Consider the following 19,063-nt stretch of genomic DNA (forward strand, 5'->3'; position numbering starts at 1 on the left):
TATGATCTGGCTAGGATGAAAATTATGGTTTAAATTATTTGGACAGACTTTTTCCTGGTTCCCAATGACTTTATTTGACAATGTGCTCTATATAAATGAGTAGATTATTAAGGGTTTTAAAACTGAAGTCAACATTATAATTTAATGAAAGTGAGTAGTTTGATTATATAAAATGATGCTCTTACTATGACTGAGCCTTTTCTTTTGATCCTTATCAAGGATCTAATCATCATTTTCTGATACTAGTATAGATGAGGAAACAGGCTCATAGAGGAATGGTAATAATGGTAGAGCTGAGTTGGAACTAGTTCTTCAAATGTTAAATCTGCTGATTTGTACTTTCTTCCTAAATTGTTAGTAGTTTTTTTTTTTTTTAAATCAGCTTTTGTAACATTTATAAATAATATTCATCCACAATTGTAATTTAATTGCAAAAATATTTTGTGTAAGAATAGTGGTGTTGTGAACAACAAAACCGTGTAGTTTATTACTTTTGGAAATTAATTCTTCAGCCTTCTGAAGTTAAAGACTTTTAATCAATAATCTCTGTACCCAGTAGCCTAGATTGCATTTATGTGGTTTAAGAAATAGTATCATAACAGTAATTAAAATATATGTGGACTAAAACATCTTTAGTAGAAAAGATTCATATGGAAATTACCAGAGTTATTAAAAATGAAGTAGGTTGGGCGCCTGGGTGGCTCAGTTGGTTAAGCAACTGCCTTCGGCTCAGGTCATGATCCTGGAGTCCCGGGATCGAGTCCCACATCGGGCTCCCTGCTCAGCGGGGAGTCTGCTTCTCCCTCTGACCCTCCCCCCTCTCATGCTCTCTCTATCATTCTGTCTCTCAAATAAATAAAATCTTTAAAAAAAAAAAATGAAGTAGGTTATTTTTTTAAATGACCTTTTTTAAAGTTGTGCTTTTAAAATAATGGTTATTACATCAGCAACCAGTGATGGTGTTTTTTAAAGTAAATGTTCAGGTACAGCTACTTTGTGTTAGTAGAGGCAGATTTAGGAAAATTTTGCCTATTTTTCTTTCTCATTTTTAAAGGGAGTGACTCAAATTGACAATGACCTGAAATCTAGAGCATCCGCATATAATAACTTGAAGGGAAATCTTCAGAATTTGGAACGGAAGAATGCGTAAGCGTATCAAGTATATGTGACTATTAAGAATTGGGGAAGCACTCCAGCATGTACTGAACGCGAGCTATTGTTGGGGTTTAGTGAATTCCAGTTTATGCTGTTTTTGTAATCAAAACGGTGTTTGTTTACTTCATGGAGAAAAGTTTATTAATTCAGCCAAGTCAAAACAGATGCGAGACTGATTTATTGTACTTGTTTGTTTATCCTTTTATGCATTTAAGTTTTTACTGAAAAATTGTCTAAGATTGTTTTAAATCAAATCATAGTTTAATTGCATAGCAATTACTTGCTTAAAAGAATTCTATCGAAGAATCCTTTTACAATGTAATTTATCTGCTTTTCTGTTTTCCAAGTTTAGCTTTTTTACGTTAGGTTTTTAAAAGATAGGAAACGTTTGTTTTCTTGATCTCATCGTACTATGACTACTGCAAGTGTAGCTTTAAGCATTTAACTATTCAAGTTATGCGTTCATATTCCAGAGGGAAAATTGGTTGGATACCATCAATGGTACAAACAGGGCAAGTCATTTTCATTATGAAATGTACTGGGAGACCAAATGAAGACTGATTTGAAAGAGTTGATTATTGGGTTAACTAACCAAAATTGCTTAGTATCAGATGATACCCAGGGAGAGGGAAGAAAATCAAAGGTTGTCCTTAGATGATATCATTTTGTAATTATGATGAAATAGACTTTAATTGACATATAATGAATAACACTTGCCCAGTCAAGGTATTACGTATGTAATCAAGAGAAGAGGTGAGTTATAATAATTAAAGCAAACACAAAGGAAGATACTAAAGGCAAATTTTGATAAATGTTGACATTTCTTTAATAGTGAGGGCGGGAAATAGCTAAATTTTGACTTCTTGCAAAGTAAAAACGTTAACTAATAAAATTAATCCATTTCTCGAGATGTATATATAGTACATATATGTGAATATAATTAGCCTGCTATTTCTTTACTTGTGTTATGGAGGCATTATCAGCCTGATTATTTTTTTCTTACTCCTCAGAGGAAGTTTGCTAACTAGAAGTTTAGCAGAAATTGTGAAGAAGGATGACTTTGTTCTTGATTCAGAGTATCTCATCACATTACTGGTCGTAGTTCCCAAGTATGTCTTGTAATTACAAAAGTTTTTTACTTGTTAAAATATAAGAAAAATGTTAGTATCTGATATTGTAATTTGAAGTGTTCCATAGAACCCAATTGTAAAGGGACTGTTACATTGTCCTTCATTCTGTGAACCAACATGTATTCATATGGCACACATAGTAGAATTGAGTTCATAATCTGGTAATGGAGACATCAGTTATAAATTGCAATTCCAAATCAAATTTAGCAGCTTAGTAGAGTGGGCTTATTTAAAAATTAAATAATGCTAAATTTTTAGATTTAAAAAAAAATACAGATTTTAGGTTTTTCAAAGTAGGAAGCCCTTTGTATTTGTTTTTCTGAAAAATCTTTGATTGGTTAGGATGAATTAAACCCTTTAAGAAGCAAAGGATGGATTAGGTCAGGGGTTAGCAAATTTTTTCTTTCAAGGGCCATATAGTCAATATTTTACATTTTGCAAGCCCAAGGGTCTCTTACAACTACTCATCTCTGCCATGTCAACTTTGTGGTTGTAGCTGAAAGCAGCTGTACATAGTACATACAAAATGGATGTGGCTGTGTTTCAGTAAAACTTTATTTATGAAAACAGGCATAGGCTCTGGGCATAGTTTTCCTGGATTAGAGAATCCTTTGAAATCTTCTTGAGATCAGCTCTTCTGTGATCACAGTTTGTCTTGGTAAAATGAAACCTTTGGACACTCATAGGAAGGATTAGAACTCTGTGCACATGCATGCGTGTGTATGAGAGAGAAACACTGTTAATGGTTTCACTTTTGACTTGGACTGAAGTCTCGCTATCAGGAATCTTTGGAGGATCCAAACTGAGGTGGGAGATTTGGGGATTCTTCACAGAATTCTTGCACGAATTCTTCCTTTGCTGTGTTCTCCATTTCTATCTGGTTAGGGAGCTGGGAATATTGGAAAATGGTAGGAAAGCACCCGCATTGAATTTACTGTGGCTACAATATTATCTGGCTTCTGCTTTTCTCCCCTTACTGCAGAATACCAGAGCACTGATTATTTATAATAAACTTCTTTGTATCTGTGTCTTTATACTCTGTAGGAAAATAACCTTTGCACAGATAAAAGATTTGCTACAATCTTTATTGAAAATCTGTGTTTAAGATCAGAAATTTTTATAGTTTTCTCTACATAGTAATTGAAACATAGGACCTAGGGTACCTTCCATGTTGAATTATTCACTATGTGGCCTACAAATACTTCAGTTCATTAAATTGCAAACATAATTGTCTTTCTGCACACGCCCAAATCCGTTGGCCTCTACAGAGGGTTGTTGCACAACGTTCTGTGCAGCATGGTTTGCTGTCACTTAATTTACTCAATGCTTCCTGGTACACTGTGCTTTTAGTAAATACGGTTTGATCCAGCCTTTTGTAACGGCCAGTGAATAGACATGATAGAGATTTCAGTATGGCCTTTAAGTTAATTAATTTATTTTTAATAAGGTAATGCATTTACCTCTGAAGTTTGAAAGTCATTTAGAATCTGTACTTTGCTTTACTTCCTTTCGAAACTTAGTTCTAGGATGTGCCTCTTTTGCAATAGTTACTGGATATAAGAGTGGTGAACTGTATTTCCTGCTTCACACTTACTGTTTCTCAGGAGGAAACTTGAATTTTTTTTTTGGTTACATAGATTTGAGGTATACATTAGTTGAATTTCCTGTTTGTCCCATGTGTTTTTCTCTTTCTGGTTATGGCAGGCGGTAAGACTTCTTTTTTCTTTTCCACTACTTACTGTACCTTTTCTGCAGGTTAAACCACAACGACTGGATTAAGCAGTACGAAACACTAGCTGAAATGGTAGTTCCAAGGTCTAGCAAGTAAGTAGTAGTCTTTGTAAAACCTGTTTCTTTCTTTCCTAGAATTCCTTTTTAGAGTTGGGATGTTGGGTTAGGAAATAGCTTTATCTTTTCTTTGTGGTAAATTCACGGTTTCAGGACCATCTTCTTCACCTTAGAAATAAGTAACTCTAGTTATCGCAGTTAAAGACCTGGAAGGGACTTTGTACAGGCTGATCGACTGTCTCATGTTTATAGGTGGAGAAGTTTGAGGCCACAGGGGTGAAGTGGTTTGCCCAGAGTCACACATCTCATTGATGGCAGGGCTAGAATTAGAACCCAGGTCACTGGTGTGGTACTTTTTCTGCCATGCTTTGCCACCTTCTGAAAATTCTTCATTCAGTATTTATTGTATACCTACTATATGTCTATAATTCTTCATTTCTCTTGCAAAGGAAGTATACCAAAATGGCTGCTAGAGTACCATGTTGATCTCAATTTTCAGTGAGCATAGATTCTACCTAATCTATATCTTCCATTAAAAAAAACTTGTATTAAGTGTTTTTAAATATACGGATTGATAATACATTATCTAATTTGATATCTACAACGATTCTGTGAAGTAGTTGGAGCAGTTATTCTTGTGGAGAAAGAAGTAAAAATACAGAAGAATTAAATAGTTGCCTAAGGCATTTGGCTGCATTGGCTGTATTAGTGTCCAGGGAGACAGTTAGGACTAAAAGTCAGGTTTTTTAATGTTAGGTCTTACACTGTTGACGCTACCATGTCATTTTTTCCTGTATTCTGTCATTCCGCATGAGATGTTCTTTGAGAAAATATTGAGTACGGTGGATATGCACCCCCCGAGGATTCTTTCGTATGGCTGTGCCTCAAGAGGTGGCAACGTGCACTGAGAGAAGGTTACAGCAGAGAGTAAAGAAGTGGTATCAGTAAGGGTAGGCCCATGCAGTATTTTCTTTTCCAGTTTCATTATGTCATATGGGAGGTAGCTTAGTATAATGGAAAGAGTGCTGGGCCCAGGGATTTGAGTTCTGTTGCTGGTTCTGCTACCAACTTGCTGTGTGACCTGGGATAAGTCTTTTACCTTCTCTGGGCCTCATTTTTCGTTGTCTGAAAAATGAGCATAGCCCCTTCCTAGTACACATTATGAGGCTATTTGAAGGCTTGATAAGATATACAAAATATAAGGTAATATGATTATCATAGTTTCACAAATGTTGATTTTTTTGGGAACTAAACCACAAACCTCTGCTCATACGAATTTTTTTTTTCCCATTTTGGGGAATACCTTCCATTCTCACCAGCCCTTCACATGGTAGACTAAAGACTAAGGGACAGCCTTAGTCTTCATATTAGTTTCCCACTGAAGCTGTTTATCCTGACGAATAACAACTTCTTATACCTTTATACTCTGTAGGACATTAAAGCCATAGAGGTTGACTTTATGTCTGAGAGGAGGGTAAGGAGGAGACCAAGGACCCAGTGTATACAGAATGTCCTCACAGGTTGTACATATGCCAGACCCAAGGTCCCGGGGAGTGGTGTGTACCTGTGTTCGGGTTTACTCTGAAAGAAGGACATTAAAAATACTACTTCAGAGATTTACATCTCTTGAACATTACTCTAGTAGCTTGAAGGAAAAAATGCCAAGCGGTAAGAGTTCAGTGTAGACAACGCCTGTCTTCTGGATGACGAATAAGTGCTCCCTGACCACCAGTCAGTGCAAACCTCTTTTCTGCCTGTGTCTCTGTTCTGAAGGCCTTTGGAACCGCTGACATGAAAGCTTCGCTGTTTAAATTTAGTCCACGAGAACAGCAGCTCAGCCAGTGCCGTGACAGGACGGCTCATCATGTGGGGCAGACAGGCTGTGCTGGGTTAGTTTGGCATTTTGTCCAGTGTTCAGGAAAGATCTCTGTGACTTGATGCTGGATTTTTAGCTTATCATAATAACATTTTTGAGTAGCTGCTGTGTGCTCGTGATTGTTCTAAGTGCTTCATTTTTAAGTCATTTGTAAGTAGTAATACTTTGACTTGTTGCTTTTTGGCACTTGAGTCCTTACTCTTGGGAGCAGTGAAGATGAAAGTAGAATTGTGAGGTAGAAGAACGGATTGAAAAATACGGTCTTCAAATCTGAAGGAAATAATTCCATTTAAAAAATGCTTAGAACCCAGCTATTTGTAAAATATTCTACTTGAGTCTTAAAATCACTGGACAGTTTGAGCTCCCACCATTGTTGTGTGGGTAAGTGCAGGGCTGTGCGTCAATGCTGCACAGTTACGGCCAGAGAAGTGGAGGCTGGGTTGCTGGCTGCCGCTCGTTGGGAAAACTGTTCAGAGAACAGTGTTTTTCACTGGTACTCAGGATTACCACTTCCCTTTTTGTCTACTTTTCCTTGCGAAGGTGGTCTGACCAGGTCCGATCACTAGTTGACTTTTGCCTTTTCTCTATTTTTGGAAACAGTACCACAAACGCATTGGTGCTTCCCAGAGGTTTTTGGTTGGGGAGGTAGAAGGACCCAGCTACGAAAGCCTCGGAAAAACTGTACTAGCCATTGTGCAGAGAAAAGTTTCCCCTGTGTTTTGGAGCAGGGGTTGCAAAGATAACTTTTACAAAGAAAAGCAGGAGAGATGTCTTGGCAGTGACATAGGAAGATTAGTTAGGGAACAGAGAAGATGGCAGGTCTGAGTTTTAGGACCGAGCTAAGAAATCCGAAGCAGCAGACAGCGCTAGTGAGCTCTAGAAGCAAGGCTGCTCACACAGGTGACTGCAAATGCCGTGCAGTGTCTGGAAAACGTTGGCGTCTCCTTCAGGCCCGCTTATACCTGTGTGAAGGTCGTGCTGCTACTTCTACGTAACGGTAGAACTAAAGGAAGGTGTGCGTTTGGGTCATTTATTTGAACGTGGTAGAACTTGTGCAACCTGGCTTAAGCTAAACTAAGCTCCCTTTCAGGCACAGTCCAAGTCCATGTTTCATCACGAGAAGATGGCACTTTCTTGACTCTTTCCTCTCCTTCTGGCTTTCATTTTGTTTCTCTGCCTTGGTCTCCTATGTCACTTAAGGTCACTGCTGGTTTTGGCTTGGTTTGAAATCCCTCCAGCTTCTGGCTTCTCATTTCCCCGATCCCTGCAGCTCACAAACCATCACCTCCACTTGAGTTTTTTTTGTTGTTTTTTATTTATTTATTATTTTTAGAAAGATGTTATTTATTTGTCAGAGAGAGCGAGCGAGCACACAAGCAGGGGGAGCGGCAGGCAGAGGGAGAAGTAGGCTCCCCACTGAGCAAGGAGCCTGATGTGTGGGACTCAATCCCAGGACCCTGGGATCGTGACCTGAGCTGAAGGCAGACACTTCACTGACTGAGCCATGCACGTGCCTCTCCACTTGAGTTTTGTAAGCTTTTGCCTTGCCTCACTCTTGACCTCTAAAAAGGCTTTACTTCTGGGCTCTTAAATCTGTAATCCAGTTCTTGAAGCGGAGCCTTCTTTCCATCTTTTCCACTGTCCCAGAACCTGCTCTTTGACCTTGTCCACATCTCTAGTCCCCACTCCTTTGCTCTGACACTGTTGATTTCCCCCAGTCATGCTTCCTCTTCTGCTGAGCCTGGACTCTCGAGTCATTCTTCAGCTGTTGTCTTGCCTGCACCCTCATCTCTGGCCCCGTGACCTCCTGCAAACTCTGTCTCCGAATTAATCTGTAATGCAGCCTGCTGGCTTCTGCGCCTGAGAGCCGGAGAGAATCTCTTAGCCCTGAGTATTGGCGAGTCTAGACATGGGCTCTTCTGTCTTAGTGGGACAGCCTATTCTTCTCTCAGCGCCTTTTCAGCCACACCCAGGGCTCTGACTTCTGCCTGCAGCTTTGGGACTCCGAAATCTCCGTCCGTGGCCTGGCTATCCCCATAGTTTCAGACTCCCACACCTGGGTTCCTCTTGGGCACTGCACATGTCTACGCCACAGGTAACTACCAATAGGACGTTATCCCCTCCAACCTCAGCCTCAGTCGTCCATCTCCCTTGTAGTGTGTGGCCCAACGTGTGCCTAGTTACCAAACCAGACCATGGTAGTCGTTTTGGACTCTTACCTCTCCCTCACTGCCTGCCCTTCCACCACCCAGTCTAACAGCTGTGTTATTTCTACCTTCAGTAGCATTTGGTTGACGCCTACGAAATTGCTATCTTGTAGGTCAAAAATGGTCAGATACCATCAACTTCATATGGTTCAGCTGACACCCCCCCCGCCCCCCCGTAGCTATAGGCACTGCTTCAGTTTGGATTCCCGTCTCTTGCCTGGACTGTTGGAATTGCCATGAGCTGGTCTCCTTTATCGCCACTCTTTTTTTCCTCTCATCAGTCTCCTGCATTTATGCCGTTTTCATTTTTGTGGTGCGCTGATCTATTACTGACACAGGAGCATGCACACACACCCACCCCGTGTGCTCTGTTCCAGCTATGCTTGTATCTGGCAGAGCCCCAGATGTGCCATGCTATTCCACACCTGTGTGCATTTGTGTGGGGCTCGCCTGGCATGTTCTCTCCTTCCCCTGTCTTTCGGACTTGCACTTGGCATTACTGCTTTTGTGAAACTCTTTTTTTTTTTTTTTTTTTTTAAAGATTTTATTTATTTGACAGAGCACAAGCAGAGGGAGAGAGAGGGAGAAGCAGGTTCCCTACTGAGCAAGGAGCCCGACATGGGACTCGATCCCAGGACCCTGGGATCATGACCTGGGCCGAAGGCAGCCGCTTAACCGACTGAGCCACCCAGGCGTCCCTGTGAAACTCTTTAATGTCCCCTGAGATAAAGTTGTCCGTTCCCTTTTTGCCCCAATATGTCACATATATCTTCTATTATAACATTTGCAATTTTGTATTGTATTACTTGTTTCTGTCTGTTTCCTTGATTAGACCCATGCTTTGAGGTCAGCGAACCATGATGTCTTAGTTTTATTCCGAATATGTAGCCAGAGCTGGGCACGTTTATAGAGGCTCAGTACATGTTAAATGATTGAAAGTCCATTATGCCAAGGACTCATGGTTTCTTTTTTATAATGTTTTAAGAAATACTTCTGGGATAGGAAGGAAAAGCAGGTGGTTTCTATTTATTTTTTCTTAATAAGATAGCACAGCAGGATTTAGTCATAAAATAAGACTAAATTTTTATCTTGGCTTTCTTCACCATAGGATTTTGAATAGTCAAACAGCTTTGCTGTGACCCAGGTCTTTACATGATAGAGGAGCCTGCGTAATAGACACCCTGCTCATTGTCACAGAGCCGTGTCAAACATCAAAGGCTTTTGAAATGGTCTTTAAAATGGCAAAGTACTGTGTGAATTTAAAAGATAACTATGACAATGGAGGAATATTGTTAGGGGTCTGCACTGGCCTGTCAGGTTGGATTTGGATTTGTTAGATTGCAGTGTGCATTTTACAGAGATAAGCCTGGGAGACCTGAAGATCATAAAAGGTTTTTTATTGAGTTCTGTCCACTTGGTACTTGCTGTGCCTTGGATTTGATAGGCACCGAGAGCAAGAACCTAAGGGTAATAGTTTTGTGAAAGTACCTCTTATTTATTTTTTTTTTTAATTTTTAAGGGTTTTTTTTTAAGATTTTATTTATTTGAGAGAGAGTGAGCGAGAGAGAGAGCACAGGCAGGGGGAGTGGCAGGCAGAGGAAGAGGGAGAAGCAGACTCCCCACTGAGCAGGGAGCCTGACGCAGGACTCGATTCCAGGACCCAGGGATCATGACCTGAGCCGAAGCCAGACGCTTAACCAACTGAGCTACCCAGGCGCCCTAATTCTTAAGTTTTTAAAAGATTTTATTTTTAAGTAATCTGTAGACCCAGTGTGCGGCTCGAACTCACAAGATCGAGATACATGCTCTAGCTCTATTGACTGAGCCAGCCAGAGAGGGCACCTTTTTTTTTTTTAATTTAAGAGGGAGGGGGAGAGGGCAGAGGGAGAGAGAGAATCTTAAGCAGGCTCTACTCCCAGTGCAGAGCCCGATAGGGAGCTCGATCTCAGCAACCCTGAGATCGTGACTTGAGCCGAAATCAAGAGTTGGATGCTTAACTGACTGAGCCACACAGGCGCCCCGAGAGGACACCTTTGAAAAGGAAGTTTAAATGTTCCAAATCCAGAGTAGCTGAGTTTCTCTCTGTGTTGGTGATGACAGTGGTCAGTCCTCCCAGAGATGTCTGCTGGTCCTATTGCTGGAGAGGTAGACCAAGAGCCAGACTAGCGTCAGTTCTTATAGCCATTCTGCCATTAAGTATTGTTGTTGCCTCCTGAATTTACCTGAATTAACCTAATCAAGCAATTCTTAGATTTCTTGGAAAAACTAAACTTGCTTTTTTTTTTTTCCTCCCCCCATATTTAGTAAAGTATCTTTGAATTCCACAAGCACTCCCTCAGGTTTGTAAAACATTATTTTTTTGGATTTCAGAAGTACCACATTGTAAATAAAAACTAAACAAACAAAAAACCCTAATACTTGGAAAATAGAAAGGAAAAGAGACCCTTCCACACACCATTAAGTGATGCTCCTGCCCCAGCATCATCACTGTTGAACAATTCACAGTATAGCTTCGTAGACCCCGTGTCTGGGATTCTCTGCATAAATAGCTATAGGTAACTTTTTTTTTTTTTTTAAAGATTTTTATTTATTTATTTGAGAGAGAGAATGAGACAGAGAGAGAGCATGAGAGGGGGGAGGGTCAGAGGGAGAAGCAGACTCCCCGCCGAGCAGGGAGTCCGATGCGGGACTCGATCCCGGGACTCCAGGATCATGACCTGAGCCGAAGGCAGTCACCTAACCAACTGAGCCACCCAGGCGCCCGCTATAGGTAACTTTTGAAAGTCAAATGAGAGTCATAGTATACATGAACTGTACAGTTTGCCTTTCCAAACAGCTTTTCCCCAGGGCATTAGAAATTTATATGACAGTTAAAATTTCCCTACATAGTTGTGTCTGGAAAGGTTTTTCCAGTGATGTCCATGAGACCCACGACTGGATAGAAGTTCTGACCTCGCTGGGATCTTCTAGAGCCTAGGAGGAAGCCCTGAGGTGCATAAAAGTGTGTTTTGTCAGAGGATATTTAGACCACTGCATTTGTCTTGTTGAGTTAGGGTGTTGGGGGCAGTGGGGAAGGAAAGATCTGAGGTAGGAGCTATTGGCAGTACATAGATGGTGAGCCAGGCCTCAGTGGGCTGGGCTGGACTGGAGAGAGGTAGAGAGAATTTGATTTCCAGAAGAGAAGAAGGTGCTTATTATTAGCAGGGAAGCAGGGAGACTCTGGAATAAACTAGCTACTGGTTTTGTAAAACATTATTTTTTTGGATTTCAGAAGTACCACATTGTAAATAAAATGCCAGCCTGGCAGTGATAGATGGAAAAGCATGGTTCTTAGAGTTTGGACATTTTACTTGAGTAAATGTTGGATTTTGTTGGGTTAGGAAGAGGTAAATGGCATAGGGCTGTTAAGGCATTGTAAATAAACACATTGTAAACACTGAGTGTCCTCAGTGTTGGAGGCAATACACGTGCTTAGCCTTGAGGTGGTTTGGGAAGGGCTGCCGTACCCTATTGTTTGTCCTCCTTCTGTGAGTTCTGCCCTCAGTGTGAAAGAGAGCAATCCATATAAAGCTTTAAATGGACTTTTTTGTGTGTGTTTTTCTCCCCCCATAGTGTTCTCTCAGAGGACCAAGACAGTTACCTTTGTAATGTCACCTTGTTTAGGAAGGCAGTTGATGACTTCAGGCACAAAGCCAGGGAAAACAAGTAAGATAATTATTTTTTGTTTTTTAATTTGTTAGATCACCTATATACACAGTATGGACAATTTTGTTTTTCCCCCCACCCCAAATTTAGATTCATCGTTCGTGACTTCCAGTATAATGAAGAGGAGATGAAAGCAGATAAAGAAGAAATGAACAGGCTTTCTACTGACAAGAAAAAGCAGTTTGTATGTGTTCTTAATATTTAGTATTATCAGCATTAAGCAGAAGAAAAAGCAGTACTGCTTTTTATTTTATTTTTTTATTTAAAATTTTTTTAAAACTGATTTTATTTTAAGACATTTGATTTTAGTTACTTTTTCTATTAATCAAAATGAATTTAATCAAACATAGATCTTGAAGTCCATACCTTAAAGTTATTTACTCCATCTAAATCTGTATCAGGAATTAATTTTAAATGCAGTATAGTGAGGTATTATTTTAATTAATAATAGTTTTTTCAGGAAGAATTTTTCATTTTCTTGAGGCAAATTTTTTTAATGCTGCAATATTATACTGAAGCAATTTCTATTTAAAACCCCTGGAGAGTTAGTATGTTTTAGGCAAAATGGAGAAAGGGGATGGAATTGTGACAAGGGAAGATGGTGTCAACTTCCTTGTCATCTTTAAGTGCCGGATTACTGTGAAGACTAGAAGCTAGTATGGAAGGGGTGGTGAGTGAAAATTTATTTCTCTTGTAATGAAAGAGAAAATAAAAGCAAATCCCATTTAAAATTTTTCCTAAGTACTTTATAAACCATATCCTCTAAGTTGGGAGAAAACTAATCCTAACCAAGTAATGCCCAGTAAAACCAACTTGTTACAAAGGTCCAGAGCGTTTTTAAAGAATAGATACTTTAACCAAAGATTTCCACTTTGTCATGTCCTTTTTGCTTAAATTAATTGGTTAGTACATCAAATGAACCTAATGATGTTCTGTAAATAATTTAGCTGAACTGATCACGTATGTCTTTTACATACTGAAAGGCAGTATTATTTAAAATCTGTTTAAAGGTGTATTTTTATTTAGTACTGGAAATCATATTGAATGTTTTAAGTTCAAAGAGAAGTTATCCTATGTAATAGAATCATTAAGAATTTAGAATGTGAAGAGGTTTAAGGGATCTAGATCAACACCCCTGATTTTACAGATGAAAAAATTTAGACCTAGGGATATATGTATTAAATGACTTACTACATAACTGTTTGTCCTGTTCCTGAGATGTTGTTTGTAAGTTGAATTCTATTTTAAATGTTTGAAATGTATTGCATAATAAGTTCAGGTTTTTATATTTCGGTTTTCAAACCTAGGGCACATATATATTATGTATCAGTTTAAACTGCTTTCATGAAAATACATGCCTTTTTCTGTATAGCGAGTAGGATCCATCAGTTTGGGTGTCTACTGAGGTTTCAGTGTAGTGGCTGACCTTTTAATCTTATTTAAGATGAAGTGTCCAAGATAATGAGAAAAATGAAACATTTTTAAAGTGAATATAATGTGATTTAATTCTCCTGTAGATTCTTACTGGATAGTCACTCCTTTAAAAATATTTGGTTTATTTATTTCTAATTGCCATTTTCAAGACCAAATTTGTAGTGATTTTTTTTTTTTTCCTTTTTATAGGGACCGCTTGTACGGTGGCTGAAAGTAAATTTCAGTGAGGCGTTTATTGCGTGGATTCATGTGAAAGCGTTGAGGGTTTTTGTTGAGTCTGTTTTAAGGTAAAGAAAGTTGTCGAGAAACTTGGAACTGAAGGGTTTATAGATCCCTTTACATTAGACCTCTTTGTTATAATATATGGTCCAGTAATAGGAAGTTGATGCGGAGAAACCAAAGGGACAACCATGAGAGAGAGATTGTCAGTATCATACATTCATATTAGTCTTGTCCTTGATGCCAGGTTTGGAAAAAGCGATCCATACTGCTATATTCCCTGGTTCTTTGCTGGTGTAGTTAAGTTAAAAGTAGATTATAAAATATTTAGCTAATGTTTGTTTAAAAGAAGATCTTTCACATACTTTACATGTAGTTTGGCACACAGTATACTGATGATGTATTTGAAATCACTGTTTCATATTAACCTTAAATATTTTATTATTTTGAGATACTTAAAATCTCAATCATCTTGTGATCTTCTATACAGTTTGCTCATATTGGATGTAGTTCAAAATACTTATTTGTAGCCATGCTCGCTATTTTTAAATTTCATTGGCTTTTCAAGATGTAATTATGTTATTCCTTATCATGAAGGTGTCTCCACTAAGTATACATATTATTGCTGAGGGTATTCGTAGATTAAAAATTAAAGAGTAATTAAAAGTAATTCCTAGTAGACAGCGGGTTCTCATTTTAAGGAAGTTTTCTAGTGGACAGTGAGGACCAGAGAAGATTTGAGTTTCTTTGTATATTAGTTGAACTTGTAGAGGTGGTCATTAAAATGAGATACCCTCTCTCTGTTAACTGATTAAAGAAGACTATGAGAATATTTGCTTTGAAAAGAAAATCTGTTTTTATGTTTACTTATGTTACGTACTGTACATTTGCTTCCTGCTAAGGTATGGCTTGCCAGTGAACTTCCAAGCAATGCTACTTCAGCCCAATAAGAAAACAATGAAGAAACTAAGAGAAGTATTATATGAATTGTATAAACATCTAGACAGCAGTGCAGCAGCTATTATTGATGTAAGTACTTACTAGGCACCTTGGAAGAGTAGCAACTGGAATGAATTTCAGAAAAAAATCATTGGAAGGAGATAAATGGAAAAGGGATAGTAAATATTGTATTATTTAATCTATGTTTTTATTACTTTGAGGGTCTCAGTTAATTTGTTAGATAAACATAGCAAGTAGTTTACATTGTTCACTCTGTTTTATACTAGTTAGATCAGTGCTTTTGCTTCTGAGCCAGTCATTGTCTTGCTATAGATCAGATGTTTATAGCTGCAGAAATACAGAAGCAACCGGTCATACTATAGTACTTACTTACCGAAGTTAATGAATTGCAGAGAAGACGAAACGAAGTAGTTAATTCAGTTGTATTCGGTACAAGTAGCGATGTCAGTAGAGGAGCAATTTAAAAGGAACTACCATTTTTCTAAACTGGTGTGTTTCTATCTTCTTTCAAACAGAGGGTATTTAAGCACACTACTGCTGTTTAAAATTGTAGTGGGTTTTATTTCATATTTTTTTATTTCAAATATCTTGTTGGTTTTTTTTTTTCTTTTTAGGATGGTAGTATCTCACATTTGCATTAGTTAGAACCCACGAAATGTCAGATTTTCTTGATAGAAGAAAATGCAGGAAATTACATTCTACATTTTCATGTAATTGTCAATAAAATATGAGGCTCAACTATTTGATACATAATTTCCTACCAGTATATTCTTTTTTTTTTTTTTTTTAAAGATTTTATTTATTTGAGGGAGAGAGAGCATGAGTGGAGGGGAGGGGCAGAGGTAGAGGGAGAAGCAGACTCCCCACTGAGCAGGGAGCCAACTCGGGGCTCGATCCCAGGACCCCAAGATCATGACCTGAGCCAGAAGCAGATGCCCAACTGGAGCCACCCAGGCACCCCTCCTACCAGTATATTCTTAAAACATGCGTAAATGATAAGTGACACCATTAAAATCATACTTGGTTTACTTCTATTCAACATTTTAATAAGCCAAGTGCCCCATAAACTGAATACCCCAAGCCTGAGATTTAAAAAGTAATTTTATACATTATGCATAAAAATGGATCACAGGGTTATAGTTAAACACATACAGGCTTTGGAGTCAGTGAGTGCTTAAATCTGGCTTTACTACCCACTGTGTTTCCTCATTGGCAAAATTGGAGTAATAATGCCTAACTCAGATTAAATTAGCATAAACATATACACTTAGCCCAGAGTAGATGTTCAATAAGAAGGTAAATGGTAATATTTAATTTTTTTTTTTCTGATTTCTGTAAGTACTCATTTGGATAATTGTCTGATTTTCCTATAGGCTCCTATGGATATTCCAGGCTTAAACCTGAGTCAACAGGAATACTATCCCTATGTGTACTACAAGATTGATTGCAACTTGCTGGAATTCAAGTAAAAATGAGCTCCTTCCCAGACAATCCTGTCCTTGTGTTGGTGTATTCTAACAGAAATAGGTTGCAGTATGACAGTACTTTTAACTCCCTCTTGTCCTTTGCTTGCTTCTGACCACTTTTCCTAGTAAGTTCTTCCATAGTGGTCCATCTCTCAATATTTTCTTCTTAAAGGAAAATAGATGTCTTATTTCTTTTTATTGATCAGGTCTGTAAATGTGTACTAAAAAAAATCAGAGTTTATTTATAAACAGAATAGTTTATTTAAAGAGAAGGTCTTCATTGATACTGTGGTATGCATTAATTCCATTTGTTACTGTTGTGCACAAAAGCCTTGTTTACAAGGTAATGGTAAATGTTTATACCATTTGTTCATTGTATTTAGTAGACATAACTGTTTAATAGTTACTGAATCATGATGTAACGAAATGTGACGATATTCAGGTATGTGCTTTCTGAATGTTTCAAATTCCAATCTATGAGCACTGTTGACACCCACAGGAGAGAATAAAATTACCTGTGCAAAGGTATATTGTGGTGTGTGTAACTTCGGAAGGTAACAGTTCAGGTTGAGAATTTAATAAAGGAGAGCATAGCTACCTTGCTGTGCCACTTCCAGGCTTTTGTTCTGTATCGAGGGTCAACCGTTTGGGTCTGGCTCACATATGATTTAAGTGTGCCAATTTTGGATCACAGCACAAATGTAAAGGTTATTTTTCAGTATATGATGGATATTTACATTTGGACACTAGATTTTGAGTTTCCCGCAAATAATTAGGAAGTGGGGCCGACTTTGAATAAAATGTAGCGAAACCGTGCAGCTTCAGTCATTTGTTCTGTGTAAGTCCTTACTTTACATGTTTCCTTTCTAGGATTTTTTGATTATACAAGCCTTTGTTTTCACATATATGTCATTTATGGCATCGTCTGAAAAAAGACGTTGTTTGTTGTAAAAATCTCTGGACGACTTCATTGAGCATCCTGGAGGAGCTTCTAAAGAGGGTTCTGTGGCAGTGCTCCCCTTCCTGTGCACTCCCAGGGCATTTCTCAGCTATTCTATTCCTTCTAGAAATTCACCTTCCAAATCCTTTTTACTTCACAAATTTATATTGTTATTTCAAAAGAAATTTACCTCAAACATTCAGACTTCTAGAAAGTAAAAAATGAGAGATGACCCTTCCTCCCCCCCAGATTTCTTCTCAAGGGAGTTGATGTATTCTTCCAGGCCTTTTTCTAGGTTTCCACAGCATATATATCACACACATGCAAACATAGTTTATTTTTAAATAAATGTAGGATCAGACTGCATATATTCTGTCACTTGCTTTTTTGCTTACTAGTGTATCCAAAATAGGTAGATGTCAGTCTGTCTAGAGCTACCTCATTTTTTTCCACTGGCTGCATGGTTTTCCATCATGTATTTCTGCCATAAGATAGCTGACTGGTTGGATATTCGGGTTATTTTTTGTTTTTGCTCTTAACAAACACTGCTGCAGTAAACCTCCTTCTACAGGTACCTTTGTTTACTTGTGTTAGTATTTCTGTAAGAAAGACCCTGCAAGTGGGGTTCGTAGATCATAGGGTATATTTAAAGTTCTGACACGTACTGCCAAGTTCCCTGTCAGAATTCTAAATTTAAGACATGTTTAAGACATGTTGCAGATTTTATTTTCAGTTTTCCTTTGGATAAAAGGAGGCTGAAAATTTTTGGTTTTGGTGTCAGGAAATTCTGGTTTTCTGTCATCTTTTGCAAGTGTTTTTTGAGTCTTAGTATCTGTACAGTGGGCATAGTCTGTGATAGAGGATGTGTTTTGACAAAGTGAAAGATTGATAGGCCTACGTGATGACTTTAAGGTTTTACCTGGACAGTAACATTGTTCTGACATGGGTAGGTAGGGTTGTTTCAAGTTTAAAATCCCAGTGTGTGTTTGGAACTTCAGGACTTTCACTGTAATTTCCATCAGGGATGCAGAGTGACCAAGATGTAGCTCTCAAGCTCTTGTGGAGCCCAAGCCCAGTTCTGCTGCTGCTGAGCCCTGTGATCTCCACGCCCCATCCCTCCTTCATAGAATGGGGATAACTAGCGTGCCCACCTCATAGGGCTGTTGTTCTAAGTGCAAGAGTTCCCACCTGCACGTGCAGGGCTTTGAAATGGTGCCCGGTGAGAGCTGGAGGCATGTACTCAGAATCCTAGATGAGTGCCTAGAGCTTCTTTTCACCTGTGTTTAGTCATGACATTGTGGAGTTTGAAGGTTAGAAGGAAGTAATTTTGTGTGTGTGTGTGTGTGTGTGGTGGGGTGAGTAGACTTTGTGTATGTAGCCTAATGTTAAAGCAGTTTGAGTGTCTCTGAGCTTCAGTCTGTGTTGGATTTTTTGTATTTTTGATGGTAGCTACCATTCCTGGGAAGGGACTCTTCTATTCCTCTTGCCTTGTTTGCTTCAGTGTCTATTGGTTCTCCTCTAGGATTGAGCTCAGATTACTTTGAGATTCATTAGACATTTATTGGGTGTCTGTTCGAGACCATTCTGCCAATGCTCTCAGTACCCGTTGCCTCATTCCTTCCCCATGTTGTTTGTGTTGGGAGGACTGGTGGTCCCCATTCTACTTGTGGAGGCTTAGGGACAAAGGACTTTGGTGATTTCTTTGTTAGATCTCACAGATTTTGAGTTAGATTCAGAATTTGAATCTAAGCTTTCTGACTCCTGGGCTCTTTTATCCATATCATGCCTCTTTCCCTCTACAGGGTCCTGTATGAGTGAGACAGACACTTTCCTTCAACTTAGTCCATGTGATATAGAGAAGGAAAAGGCATTACATGTGCTTCATGAGATATTAAATTGTGCTGGTATTTGGCAGGAACATAGGAACCCACACCTTTTTTTCAGTGATGTGTCTAGCTGTTGCATGCTAATTTCAGTAGCCCAAGTTATTCAGACTGGAACGTTTTCCTGCCTGCTGAAGTTGCTCTTAGGCAGACACTGTGTGGTCTGGGTGGAACAGACTCCAATGTAGCTTTTTGAATAAGCATATGCCAAGTAATACCCTTCAAGTAATACTTCGTGCATCACAAATACTCAGCAAACATGAACTTCAAATTTAAATAGTCCCAAATGTTGGAAATAAA

The 19,063-nt window shown here is 38.7% G+C and overlaps 1 protein-coding gene across 1 annotated transcript in view; it reads left to right on the plus strand.

Annotated features, from left to right (window-relative positions):
• The window catches only part of ATP6V1C1 (ATPase H+ transporting V1 subunit C1), a 42,969-nt gene extending 26,205 nt beyond the window's left edge, over positions 1-16,764 (plus strand). Inside the window, exons 6-13 of the mRNA XM_035011677.1 lie at positions 1,055-1,146; positions 2,166-2,264; positions 4,041-4,109; positions 11,769-11,861; positions 11,952-12,045; positions 13,485-13,582; positions 14,417-14,543; positions 15,848-16,764. Of these exons, the coding sequence (XP_034867568.1) occupies positions 1,055-1,146; positions 2,166-2,264; positions 4,041-4,109; positions 11,769-11,861; positions 11,952-12,045; positions 13,485-13,582; positions 14,417-14,543; positions 15,848-15,943 (768 nt within the window). The 3' untranslated portion in view covers positions 15,944-16,764. The remainder of the gene's footprint in view (positions 1-1,054; positions 1,147-2,165; positions 2,265-4,040; positions 4,110-11,768; positions 11,862-11,951; positions 12,046-13,484; positions 13,583-14,416; positions 14,544-15,847) is intronic.
• Positions 16,765-19,063: the final 2,299 nt, after the last annotated feature.

Source organism: Mirounga leonina, unplaced genomic scaffold (assembly GCF_011800145.1).
Source record: "Mirounga leonina isolate KUSES-001 unplaced genomic scaffold, KU_Mleo_1.0 Mir_165, whole genome shotgun sequence".
In the NCBI taxonomy this organism is placed as follows: Eukaryota; Metazoa; Chordata; class Mammalia; order Carnivora; family Phocidae; genus Mirounga; species Mirounga leonina.